Here is a 13,807-nt window from a genome sequence, read left to right on the forward strand (position 1 = left end):
TTCAGCACCATTAATGGACAGCGGTTGGACGTAGCCTGATGCTGTGAGGAGCTACTGTTGATGATTACTGACCAACGTGTGTTAATGTGTCTCCCCCTGCAGGTCAATGCTGATGACTGCGTGCGACATCTCGGCCATCACCAAGCCCTGGCCGGTGCAAAAAAGGGTAAAAACAATCTTATTTGTCTGACATTTGCTTTCTCTGTCCTTCCCTCTGTCTCATATTCATAAATCAGTCAATGGCTGTATATTTTAAGCCTTTGTGCTTTTAAGTTTTTCTGTCATTGTGCCTGGGTTAATTGTTGTCACACCACTGGCACATAACACTTTGCTTACTGTCAGTCATTTGACACCCACGGAAAGAAAAAAAAGTGTTTGATTTAAAAAACAAAAGAAGCTATTAGCTATTTGTTTTGGGCCATTTTGTAGCAGCAAATAGGCCCGTCATGATAACTACTTTTGTCGGACGATATATTGTCTCAGAAATAATCGCGATAAACGTTATTATTGTCATTTTAAGAATATTTTATGCCACAATTGCAGTTAACAGGACACGACTGGTTTAAATAACATATTTACCTATTTGGGACCCCTAGTTTCACTTTAATTATTTATACCATAACCAGCATATATGTTAGGGCAAGTGTGATGCTCACAAGTAGTTTTAGAGATATTTCAATCTGGTTCAAAGTGGTGGACCTTACAATCCCCCAGAGTAATGCCATTAGCAAGGTAAAAAATATGCATTAGTGACGCTTAAATAGCAGCTAAAACTAAATCTCTACTTAATGACAGAGGACTGAAAACTGCTGCTGATTTGCTCACTGTGGGCCACAATGTTTTAATATGTTTCACTTTGGACAACAACCCAATCAGTGATGTCACAACACCTGCTGAGACATCACTGACCAGGGTGTGGTCTTAAATGCAACATGGATTTTAAAGACGTGTTTCATGTGTGAGTTCTAACTTGTTTACTCGTTCCCTCCCTCCCGCTCACTCACACACACACACGCACACACTCACACACACGCACACACATATTTGTTTCATCGTTGTCCTAAGCCATCTTTAAGCTGTGTCCCCGTTGTTTCATCTCCCCGGTGACCTTCGTTAGTCTGCACCTCGTTAGAGACCGCAGGCACAGTAGAGAGAGAGGTTCAGACAGGCACACAATCTGTATGTGTGTGTGTGTGTGTGTGTGTGTTGACAAGTGAGTGCTCATTAATAAAAACAGCTGTGCCCCTGTCCTTATATAACACCTCTAAAAACATGCAGAGCAATAAACACACACACACACACACACACACAGAAATGCAAATATGTACTCTCTCACTTACATGCATATGCTAGCACCTCATCTAGATCTCATTATCATATTGTGCCTCTCATCTGCCAGGACTGGAACATTATTTCCTCTTTTCCCTCTGCAAAGAAGTCATTTTTTTGACTTTCGCAAGATTTTTCTTTCACATCTGAGCTCAACTTTATTTTTCTGGTTTGTGACTCTTTTGGAGTTTGGCTCATTAGTTACTTTACCAAGATAAAAAGAAAAGGTTTGCCACCAATATTACATCTTTGGTAGACATTTATAATGCTAATACATTAGCGCAGAGCAGATTAAACAACCATTTGTGGTTAAGGCTGCACTAATCAATATTTTTCTGTTAACTATTACTCAATTAATTATGTGTAACGTGAATTGTGGCACTTGTAGTGACAAACCCCAACAAAATTACAAACTCGGATCTGCAGTTCCTCTCAATATTACAATATTTTAGCATCTCTCAGCTTGTTGTTGTGGTTTCTCGAGTACTAACTTCACAGTTGTAATTGAGTCTCACGGCTCTCATCAACATAATTTCCAGTTGTTTATAGCAAAAAAGACAAACTACTACTCCTGTACTCAATCTGCAAGGCATCAAACAGACAAAGTTAGCGACTAACTGGTGAAAACATTTGAGTATTTTAGATTTTTAGTTTTAACAAACCAAACTTCAGGTTTTTCTTATCTCAATCTCAAGACTCTCAGCTTCTCCTTGGTCTTGGCCTTATACGACCAATGCCCCAAACAGTTTCACTTGATTGACCATACTGATCATGAACATATGGAGCAAGCCTGTGCACCTTTGCATCCTCCAAAATCAACAGTTTGAAATACTTTCATAAATCCACTAGTGGGTCTTACTTGCAGTTGTTGGACAACTAATGAACCACTGACCACAGTTGCAGTTATTTTAACATGGAGCCACGTTAGTTAACTCGGTCTGCTATGCGGACTTTAAAAACGTTGGTGTTTTGACTGACGTGAGGGTAAGTAAATAAAGACAAAGTTATTCAGCCTCACCAGTTAACATTTGCCTCATGCCTAGTGTTGGTTTTAGTCAGCTGTAATGAGCTCTCTGGCTGGCTGAGCCGCTCTATAGTACTGAGCCTTGATTACAGTCTCAATCAGTGTGCTACACATGGCTTCAACACACACACACACACACACACACACACACACACATAGTGATACTGATTGGAGCCCGAGGCTGCAGTCAGATCTCATTTACTTCTCTGTACACAGACGGAGACCATTAACTTAGTGTGACTACCACTCTTTTGGCAGACCTCTCCCTTTTTCGTCCTACTTCTCTCTTACCCAATTTTCTTTTGTTCTTTACTTGTGTCTTTACATAAATATTTGCTTGTTTCCTTCCTTCCCTTTTCTTCAGTCACTGTCAGTCAACTGTAACGTGTTCTTCTATGCCACCCTCATATATATTCTCAGTTGATTTGACACTGTTTGACACTGTTGATTCTGGCAGTGGCAGAAGCATGTCATCAGCCCAACCCTTTTCCCAAAATCTGCCTACAAGGATGTTCATTAAAATGATACCACTAACATTTAGTGAAGGGCCACTATGAGAAAAAAGCACAAATCTATTGAGAAAACTTCGTCCACTGAAGCCTGAGCTGAATAACCAAACTGAAAGTTCAGTATGGCAGATCTACCTGACTCATCACACATACATTTACACAGCAACATGCAAATGGCTATTCTCTAAAGGTAGCATGGATGTTGCGGCAACGTAAGAAAACATTTAGTGATGAGACAGTTGTGATGTTTGATGTTTGCTGAGACGTTACTTGAGGGTAAACAATAGGGCTGGGTATCAGTACTCAATACTTTTAAGGTATCGACCGAAATAAATTGATACCAAGTAGCATCAAAACGTCTCCCGTCAAACGATACCCGAAATCGATCCTTTTTGCATCCAGAGCTAGAAAAATATGACTATTTATATGGACTTGCTCAGAGCCAATCAACACAAGCGTTCTTTGATTTAATGCGACATGTGATTGGCCCACTGCCACAGTAGCTACAACCCGTCTGTGGTGGTGAAGTCACAGTGAATTTAAGTTAGCATGCTTAGAAGTTCAGCAGCCAAGATGCCATCTAAACGCTCTAAAGTGTTTCTACACTACACGCCTGTGACACCGGATGAAAGCAAGTGCACAAAATATGTAATGGGTATCGAATGAATGAATTGCTATCAGTATCACTTTAAGGTTACTTGGATTGGTACTGGTATCATCACCTAGTAAACAAGAAAAAAATCAAACAAATTCCAATGTCCACTTCAACAGCAACCAGAAGATCAGAAATATTAGAAGATACTAAAAGCACACCTGCTGGGTGTGACACTTCTTGAGACACATATAAGAGGAGAGAACAGCTGTAAAGGAGACTGGGAAACAGGTGGACAGATCTGAAACAGGTGGTATCAGCCACCACAGATGGCACCTCCGCCATGGTAGGAAGAGATGTGTGAGGAGGGGGGTACGGAAGAAAGAAGACAACCCTGACCTCATATTTCTCCACGGCATCATCCATCAGACTGTTCTGTGTGCCATTCTGCCAAAAGACTTTACTGAAGTAATGAACACTGATGAAACTCATCAACTTCCTTAGAGCATCGTCAACCCATCTTGCATTTGATGCCAATGACATACTATTGCACTGGGACGTTTCTGGTCCATTTGAGAAGAAATCTTCTTCTTTCTTCTTGGATCAGCTCAAGAGTAAGAAAGTAAGACAGTTTTAACTTTTTTTGCAAGATGAGCTCAAAATGGATATGGTTGCTTTTTTGGGTGACATCAAATCACATTTTAAGAAGCTCACTTCAAAGCTGCAGGGCCAGAACAATTCTGATTTTGATTGATGACAGCTGTCCGCTCCTTCCAAGAGGGAACTTGACATTTTCAAAGAAGATCTTCAAGGAGAGTGTGCACACTTGCCAAAAGTACAGGGTGAGAAACATTTTTCTTCCTATGCCGACTTCACAAACCCTTCACAAGCTGATTGGAAACTTCAGTAAAGTTTGACAGCTTCAGGTTTGGACAGCATCTCCTCCTGCTAAATCAGAATCCTTTTCTCATCAGAAGTCAGGTTTTCAAAGCAGGTGACACAAGCTTTCAAGTGGACAAATTTCGGATCTTTACAGCATGAGCTCTCTAATCTGCAAGCAAATGTTGACTGACTGAATTTTGACTGTGTCTGAGACTGTTTTCTCTGGTCTACCCAAAGTAGCATTGCACATCTTGACCATGTTTGGATCGTCTTACGGCTGTGAGTCAGCTTTCTTCACTAGGAACATTATCAAAAACAAGTACCGTTCCAGGTTCACCAATCACCACCAGCACGTGTATAAGAACAGCACTAACTCATTTCAAGCACAGATTCAAACTACTGACAGGGCCCATTCCTCTCACTAAGATAGGAAGTAGAAAAAAATGTTTGTTTGAACTTTTTCTAGAGGGGGAATTTTTTATTTATTTTATTCTGGAGTTTCTGTCAGGTTGTCTTTACTTGAAATGTAGGCCTTAAGTTCATTAGGCTGGGACTACTTTCATTTATGGTAAAGATAGCTATTTGTTAACGATACAGGTTCAGTGTGTATGTTAAAAATATCCTACTTTGAGGAATTGACAATAAATATTGTTGAAACTATATGGAAATGTACGTTGTTGATTTTATTCAATGGGTGTAGGGGTGGGCTGTATTTAAGAAACCTTGTTAAATCTTTCAGTTATCTGCTTTTATGTTTTAGATGCTGTGTTGTGTAAATCATCAGATTCTTCTCTCTGATCCAGATTGCGGAGCTGGTGGCCACTGAGTTCTTTGAACAAGGGGATAAAGAGAGGCAAGAGCTGAACATTGAGCCCAGTGTAAGTGCTTGTATATCACGGGGGATTTTGTGGCATCTTAAGCTGGAAAAGCGTCATTTAGGATATGGTGTGCCCCAGGGAGCCATTTTGGGTCCTTTATAACTTATTTCTTATGTGCTTTGCTGACGATACTCAAATGTATGTTGCTGTATTCTCTGGCAATTGTAACTGTCCAAATTAATTGTTAGATATGTGATTAAGAACAACCAAGATCATTTTTATTTCCGACTGGTGAGTAGCACCAGAAGGCTATTTTTGCTTATTGTATCTAAAACTATATCATCAGTTTTTAAATTATTGTTTGACCTTGCCCAAAGGTATGCCTCAAATTTGGTTTTAAGTCATGGTCATGAAATCCCTTGAGATGAGGTGGGCGTTTCATGCTAACTGTTCAAACTATTCAAAATGTTGGTTCTAGAAGTTATGACTCTGAAATAGGTGTCATTTCCCTGCAAGTGTGTGTGCACAGCCTAGGAAATAAATGTAGACGAAACAGTCTACCAAAAGAGCTTCATATACTGTCAAATGAAATAATGAAAGCAGAAAATGTTGCCATTTGGAAGCATCTGAATGCAAGCTCAAACCTGACATATTCTGCCTTTTATCTCATTTGTAGTATAGAAAAACTTTATTAATAAACCTAATGTCATTTCTTCAACTGTACCTTCAGGACCTGATGAATCGTGAGAAGAGAGATAAGATCCCCAGCATGCAGGTGTCCTTCATTGATGCCATCTGCATTCAGTTATACGAGGTAATTCAGTCTAGTGAATCCACAGTCACCACTGTTAGTGCAAAAGGCAATGATAGACATTCATACTATGATTTCCCACTTGCTTAAAAAAATGCAGATAGTCCATCTCACATTAAGATATGGGTGTAAATGTGAAGCAGGTTGTTAAATGAATAAACATGTATTCAAAATCTGCAGTATTTAAAAAGTCTATTTTGTCTTTTTAAGTAAAATGTCTTTGTTGCTGTCACAGACCTTGGCTGGCATGTCGGAGTACTGTTCCCCGTTGCTGGAAGGATGTCAGAAAAACCGGCAGAATTGGAAGTGTTTGGCTGAGGAGTGCGAGAAAGGCCTGGTCAACGGCTTAGTGTGATCCAATTGCTAGTTTGGCTTTCAACCAACACATTTCCAGGGCTCTCCCTGTCCTGCCTGGTCTGACAAAGTTTCATGAAATTAGCATGATCTATAAAATGACAAATGACAGGCTTTTACGTACAGAAAGTGTCTAAAAAAAATGATTAACCTAAATGGAAAAGATTATGTGGTGAAACACCACTAGATTTAGTTTGACAGTGATATACTAACCTTTAGCTTCATCAGTAATTCAGTTTAATATAGCTTGGGTCTTATTTTCATTGTTTTGGCGATCCTTGATATCGGTAATAATAAGATTGTACTTTCCAACTTAACTGCTGAGATCTGGGACATACAACATCACAAAAAACATGTCGTATGAGTTTACTACCCTGTTAGCAGACTTTTGAATGGTATGACGTTTTTAGCTAACGTAAAGTATTGCCTCACCTAGCTACAGGATATCCAGGCTAGGTTTACTTAATCGGAAGAATAAACAAAGGCAAAAAAAAAGAAAAATTTCCCAAATTATTACCTCTAACATCCATTACAGTTTGTGGACGATGTCTTCCGACTTTCATGCACTGTAGTTCTGTGCATATATGGAGCACTCACTCCTGCGCTAACTTATGATTCCTTTTCAAATAAAAGTAATTTTCGAAAAGCAGATTTCAGAAAATACTTACCGAATACAATGTTATCATAACCGATAGAAATGATGGCCATACTATAAAAACAAATAATATCCAAGTTGTAACAAAATGTTAATGTTAGCTTAATGTAACCGTTAGCTAACTTTCAGGTAAGATGAATTTGATCGTCATTTCAGAAGTCATGCTCATTTCACCAAACTTTGTGAGACCTGTCTTCTCACCGTCACCATTCTTTCATAGCTGTCACTTACCAGACAATAACAGAGTCAGTCAGCACTAAGCTATATTTATTACCATAGCCATTTTTATTTTTGCACAGAGTGGCTTTTGTCTTGATATCTCACGTACACTATCTCACAGGTAGTGAATTGTAGAGACAATTCCAGTGATATTGAGTTATTATTCCAGTGAGATACAGATATTTACCATATACTATACACAATAATCTGATAAGCTTGTTAAATATGTCTTCGTTCACAGCACACACACACTACAAGAGTTTGAGTCTTTTGTAACATTTTTTTCACTCATTGTCTTAACTATTGCATATTTATTTTTGTTTTATATATTTATTAGAGTTTCTATATTGTACGGTCATTTTCTTGTCAAGAGCACACAATTCTTTATATAGGAAATATAGTTTTCATACTTACAAAAAAAATCCCATCTTTGCTTTTTTGAAGGACCTTTCGTAGGAACAACTTTCAGATGACATTTGGAAATGTACTGTTTTTTTTTTTTTTCAAAAACAGCCAAAGACTAGGCCTGTAATTTCAAATGGAAATGGGTCTAGATTTTTCCACTGCCTTGTTGTTATAAAATAGGACCAATTCACAATTAAAAGGAAAAAAATGATTTCATTTGTCCATATCTCTCTATACCCATTAATGCCTATCTCCTATAATAGGCTGTTTTTACAACCCATTTTTATAAAACTGAATGATGGAATAAGCATTACCTCGGACATCTCTGCACATCACAGCCAAAAATAGAACATAATGAACTTTTCTTAAAACCGACCAACAAGATGACACAATCTGGCATAGCAATTGGCATAGATACATCATAACATGACCATAATCAATCTGTAAGCTTGTTCTCAGCCACTTTCAGGCAGGTTTAAAAACAGATCTGTAGAATGGAATATGGTGAGAAGTTCTCTCCATATGAAATCATTCAGAATGTATCAGAGCAGTGCTAAAATAGTTTAACTAAAGGCTAAAATCACACATAATTACACAGACCAGAAAACACTGCTCAACAACTTTTTAAAGGTTAAAACCCTTCTAATGTATTGAAATTCTGCTGACTCATTCCCATACATTTCAGCCCATAGAGCAGTGGTCCCTAGTTTTGGAGTCATGTTAGTCAGAGGTGAATAAAAGAATCAAAAAGAAATCAAATCTGTAATAGAAACTTCCATTTTCCCCCCCACCATTTGTCTTGTGAAATGTAACATAGTTTCACCTCTTCAGGTCTCTAACAATCACATTTCAGTCAGTTCCAAAAGAATATCGAGACTTGAGTCCTAGTCCACATTGAGGTTATGGGGTTTGATGATGGATGATGGGTCACAAGAAGACATGGCTTCATGTTAAGGGGTAATAAACCAAATCGGTTAGGAACCACTGCCATACAGAATAGTGAAAGCACATTATCTGCTTACTCTACAACCACTGTCAAAGTACCCCACAAGAATAAAATTGACTTTTTAACAATCCAGTCAATCTTCTCTGTTAAACACTAAAGTGCTTGAACAGTGGTCCACAGTCAAAGACAATGGTTGGACATTGTGAAATACACATCTAGGAATTATTTGTTCCACTGTCGGTTTAAGTTGGTGCATAAAAGGGATTAAAGGCAAAAAAGGTGTCATTTACTTCAATGCTCAACAGCCATCCTTCGGATATCTTGTCTCTTTCCACTGTCCTCTCTTTAACATGTTCAGTACTCAGAACACACAGTAACTCCTGCCACCTAGGTGCATTTTATTATCAGCAACAAACTGACCCGACAACCTTGTCTTAAAGCACTTTTTGTAGACGCACATGCTCTGAAAGCTCGTTTGTATTTGTGGCTGTGTTTTGTACTTGGAATATGTCTCCAGGACTGTAATACCTGTCGCCTGACCGCTGTGCTTCTTTACAGGAACAAAGTATCTATTATTTCTTCACTGCTGCCGTGTCTGGGTTGTTAAGAGATTATTTTTCTTTTGTTACATGTTCATAAGAGGGCATTAGTGCAAAGGTTGTTTTTTTTTTTTTTTTAGATAAGAGACTTAAGGGTGTCTACTGCAGTTGAAGTAATGTAACATGCTGTTATGGTACCAGTATGAAGGTGTTCCACATCTGCAACTTTCGACACCACTGAACACTGTGAGCCAAGTAAATGGTATGTCCCATTAAAGAATAATGCTCATTTTCTATGTGTCCTGTATTGTTCTGTACTTTGCCATGCCATGTGTGCTACTATAGAACAAGCAGTGACTGTGTTGCACTGCCACCTTCTGGTCAAAAGCAGGAACACCACAAAAAGAAACATTGGTGATAGAGCCCAAAAACATTTTTTAATGAGATTTATAAAAGTTTTAACATATAAACATCTAACTTCTAAAAGGAAGGTTGACAACACAAAATAGAAAAAAGACAGTTCCTAACAGATAAATTGCTGCTACAGAGAAATATTCACATCAGAGTAGAGAGAGCAGAAAGACATGGTGAAGTTCAGAAAGGCGGTGTTATATACAGCTCCTAGGGTTCAGGGGAAGCCACAGGTGGAGTATTTAAGCAGAGTCAGTCTTCTTGTACGCCACCATGCTGTTCACCTTGTGGATGGAGGTGGTGAAGGAGCGCAAACGCACCTCCTCTGATTGGGCGATGATCTGCGGGCCGGACTCTTCCCACTTGTCAGGAACAGCCAGGTCTTTGTCAGTGTATACCAGGAGGTCGAACGCACCTGGAGAGGGGGGGGTCAGAGGGTTAAAAAGGATTACTGGACCACTGAGGAAAAGGTTGTAGAAAGAAAGTATACTAAAATCTGGTTACTCACATGGCGTCTCCAGCAGTGGCAGGAAGGTGACTGTGGCTGTTATCTGTCTGATGACTGAGCGGATCTCGTCCTGAATGGCTTTAATGGACTTCTCTCTTGGAGCACTGGGAGACAGACAGACAAGAACTCAGTTAACACACACGATCAAAAGACAATCCCCAGCATCTGATACTTTATAAGATTTTTTTTTTTTTTTTAAACAGTCCTGCATTGGCAACATAATATGGGCTATTTTTATACTTTGTGTTACAGTGGATTTTTTAGAAGCCTCTGAAGCAGCTGCCGCAACTGATGAGGTGTGTGTGGCACTGGAGGCGTCATGAACACCATCTGCTGGGATTCTAATTGGACTCCAACTCAACACACACTGTATAAAACATTCTATCTTATCTTCAATTAAAGTAAAAGTAAAATGGTCTCAGGTACTGTTGAATAGGTTTCCTGAACATGTAGACAATAAGGAGGAGCAGACCTGGTTTCTTTGGCTGACTTGTCACACTCGATGTCAAACTGCCATCTCTCCAGCACCTCGTTGGTTTCCAGGCACGTGATCACCAGCACCAGCTTCTGCACTGTGCACTCAAACAGCCAGTCTGCAACACACACAACAAAAGAGCTGAATGGGATGTAATCAAAGGTGCAACGAATAGTCACGCAATGGGAACAGCAGAAAGAGGAGAAAAGGAGAACTGCCGAACATCTTTGAATTTTCAGATAAAACAAACATAATAAAAGCTATTTGAAGACATCACCTCGGGCTCCTCTAACAGGCATTTTCACAGTTTTCTGGCATTTTATAGACTAAAGGATGAATCCAGAAAATAATCAGTAGATTTATCAGTGATGAAAATAATTGTTAGCTACAGCTCTACATCAAATTCAATACTGCCCTTCTTCAGTTGGGGGTATAAGGCTGTCTCCTGTTCTTTTCAATACAATAAAAACATGTAATAAAACATTCTACAAATCTAATCTAATCTAATCTCAGAAAGAGCCATAATACAGTCAAGGAGTGTACTTGTATTTAAATTATGCAAATATTTTAGTCTGCAGCAGCTTCATTGTATAAATAAACATATTAAATTGTTGCGATTTGGTTTGAAATGTCATTAAAGTTTAATGCACGCCGTTTTGGTTATTAACTACACATTTTATTGTGGTTTTAAGCTTTGAGTTTCATTATGTTCAAATGTGATTTAATAAGAAAATCCCCTTTCTCCTACTGTCCCAATTATCTCTGTGCATTCATGTCATGTGTAACAAGTAAACACCAGCTGGAAACAGACAGTGTGTGTAATGATGCATTAGACTGGCGTGCCAGCTGTCATATAGGTGTCACTTTCCCCATCATTCTGTTGCCTCCTACAGTGAAAATCTGTTGGAAAAAAACAAAACAAAAAACAAACACGTTGGGCTTCACTGTGGCTACCTTTGAGTTGAGCCACCACATCGGTCAGGTAGGTCTTCAGTTTGGTGTCAGTAGTGAGTTGCAGGCTCATGCCATAGTTGGTGACTCTGGTGAACGTCTCTGGAGGGTAGATGCCTCGCTGGTACAGGATGCTGTTGATGCCGAATGCTGCAGATTCAAATAAGAGACGATGTCAGAGATCTGTGTGTGTGTCTATCAGGTTGACTAACATTTAAACACCTAGCTATAAAGTGACCTGTGGCTGATCTGATCACAGAGGTACAATCGCTCAGAAAACAAGAGGAGGTGGTCTGGGCTGCATATTATTACATTAATATAACAGTGTGTACTTGATTGTGTCCTGGGCTACACTTAAGGACCACCTACTCATTTGTGCACCAATGATGCCCCTCCATCATCTGTCACTATAAATGTCATTCACAGTATAAATATATATAATGCAAATATATCACATTATTTGCATGATCAGAACCAGAACCATTAAGTAGGTTTGCACATACAAGGAAGTTACCTTAATGTGGTGGTTCATAACAGTCAAAATACACAGTCACACTGCATAATATAAAAATAAAGAAATAATTTTACTATAATATGTAATCTCATTATATTCAATCTGACATCTAACTAGATTCATTTAGATATCATGTACAGATTAACCACAGTTACAGCTTATAGCTACATCTGCCTCTCCTTACCATTAGCATCTGTAATACATTAATCCAACAGTAAGTTAACGAACCTCGTTCATAAAACCACTCATTGTCAACATATAACCGAAATACGAGCAAACGCTGCAAAATTGAGACCTATAATCCTTTATGGTCTTCTGGTAAATTCGGCATATATAATACACCAAAGACAACATTACTTAATACTATTTTTAACTGTAACTAAACACTTTCCAATGTTTTTTGTGCTCGGCTCGACTTCACCGGTTCAGTCCGTGGTGGGCGGAGCAACAGACACTAGCTAGCTTAAATGTTACTTTTAATGAAAATAACGGATGTTTGGTGGAAAGTACGCTCAAATGTAAATCTTTCCGACCAAACACTTTTTATGTAGATGTTATTATGGAGGTTGTCCCTCCGTGTCTCCGCCGCACAGGCCTAGCTGCAGTAAAGCATGCAGCGTGTCGAAAACGTTCATTATGAGCTTTTGAAAAGGCAAATAAGTCAGTTAAAATACTTACAGAAGAACTCCGCCACCAGCTCAGCGCTTCCTTTGATAGTGATACCTTTCAATGTGCTCGTCATGTTCGTTATACTTTTACTTTATCCTCGATAATAAACCTTTCTTTTGTGTGTCAGTGTGTTTTTCTTTGAAGCTTCAACTCCCCGCGTCCAGTTTGAAATTTGTCAGCACTATTGCGCATGCGTGAGGATTCGTCACACTGCTGATGACGTATACCAAATTGCGTTTGCACTTTTTTGACACTAGGGGGCAGTGCGCAATAATAACTCAATATCATGCTCAAAAACTTCAGATAACTTCCGTTTTCAATATTTAAGGTCCTGCACAAAAAAAAAAGTCTCCACTGTTGAATAGACCCTGAAAAAGCCAGAAACTGAGCACAATAAGGCTCATCTACAGGACAAAGAAGATCAGATCTCCTCCCTACAGGATGAAAAACCTAGAACCGTTGATCCCTCTTGATGGCAAAGGAGAGGCAGAACTGCAGCAATCAGGTGAGGTGAAACAGCCAATTTATGATCACAGGGCTCAGAAAAATACTGTGACTCATGGGCATTGCATGAGCTCCTTCCTGAAAGAGAAGGAGGAAGGTCTGAACTAGAGCGAGGAGAAGGAACCCTTAATAAAATGTGACACTCTGGAGAAGGAGCTCGCTTTAGAGAAATAAAAAAAAAAAATCATAGCTTTATGCCCAGCAGGACATCTTCAGAGAGGTGTTGGTGACGGTGGACAAAAAGTGGCAAAGCAAATGTGAAGCTCTGGACAAAAGCTTCCAAAAGGAAGTCGGCCTTTAGAGGAGCTTCAGGGTGGAACCTTCAGACAAGGAGAAGAAGACAGTTTTTTAAAAGGAGGCGAGAAGAAGGGAGTTCTGCAAGAAGTAGAAGACTATTGATATGAACAGATACAGGAGAATTACAAGGCTACAGAGGAGATCAGTTAAAAGCATCCAGATTCAGTCACGTTGCTTTAGCTGCTCATGTTGATTTGGAAGAACAGCCTCGGGTGCTGGCATCACAATAAGAAACAAACAACTCAGATGCCAAAATGGTTGCAGCTGGTCTGAATCAAGATCAACTCACAGACCTCACACATGTAGGCACCCCAAAGGATAGAGAGAGGGGCATGATGGGAATGACGGGCAATGTAATGCGTCACTTCTTTAAGGTTCCCAGAAGAGAGTTGTGT

At 39.3% G+C, this 13,807-nt stretch overlaps 2 protein-coding genes across 2 annotated transcripts in view; one reads left to right on the forward strand and one right to left on the reverse strand.

Annotated features, from left to right (window-relative positions):
- The window catches only part of pde5ab (phosphodiesterase 5A, cGMP-specific, b), a 58,689-nt gene extending 52,264 nt beyond the window's left edge, over positions 1–6,425 (forward strand). Inside the window, exons 21-24 of the mRNA XM_062444846.1 lie at positions 103–166; positions 5,140–5,214; positions 5,885–5,968; positions 6,201–6,425. Of these exons, the coding sequence (XP_062300830.1) occupies positions 103–166; positions 5,140–5,214; positions 5,885–5,968; positions 6,201–6,320 (343 nt within the window). The 3' untranslated portion in view covers positions 6,321–6,425. The remainder of the gene's footprint in view (positions 1–102; positions 167–5,139; positions 5,215–5,884; positions 5,969–6,200) is intronic.
- A 3,150-nt stretch (positions 6,426–9,575) lies between these two features.
- On the reverse strand, positions 9,576–12,780 carry mad2l1 (MAD2 mitotic arrest deficient-like 1 (yeast)). Its single transcript, XM_062444989.1, has 5 exons — positions 12,621–12,780; positions 11,432–11,578; positions 10,475–10,595; positions 10,003–10,106; positions 9,576–9,909 (listed from the first exon to the last, which is right to left on the reverse strand). The coding sequence occupies exons 1-5, from the start codon at positions 12,682–12,684 to the stop codon at positions 9,737–9,739; spliced, it is 609 nt and encodes a 202-aa protein (XP_062300973.1). The 5' UTR covers positions 12,685–12,780; the 3' UTR covers positions 9,576–9,736.
- Positions 12,781–13,807: the final 1,027 nt, after the last annotated feature.

This window comes from Scomber scombrus, chromosome 23, assembly GCF_963691925.1.
Source record: "Scomber scombrus chromosome 23, fScoSco1.1, whole genome shotgun sequence".
Classification (NCBI taxonomy): Eukaryota; Metazoa; Chordata; class Actinopteri; order Scombriformes; family Scombridae; genus Scomber; species Scomber scombrus.

Bases quoted from the DNA above. Each gene is read 5' to 3' on its own strand.
- mad2l1 (XM_062444989.1), bottom strand. From the start codon at position 12,684: ATGACGAGCACATTGAAAGGTATCACTATCAAAGGAAGCGCTGAGCTG. The intron at 11,579-12,620 runs GTAAGTATTTTA...TTGAATCTGCAG, and splicing joins GCTGGTGGCGGAGTTCTTCT to CATTCGGCATCAACAGCATC. The intron at 10,107-10,474 runs GTCTGCTCCTCC...TCTGTCTCCCAG, and splicing joins AAGTCAGCCAAAGAAACCAG to TGCTCCAAGAGAGAAGTCCA.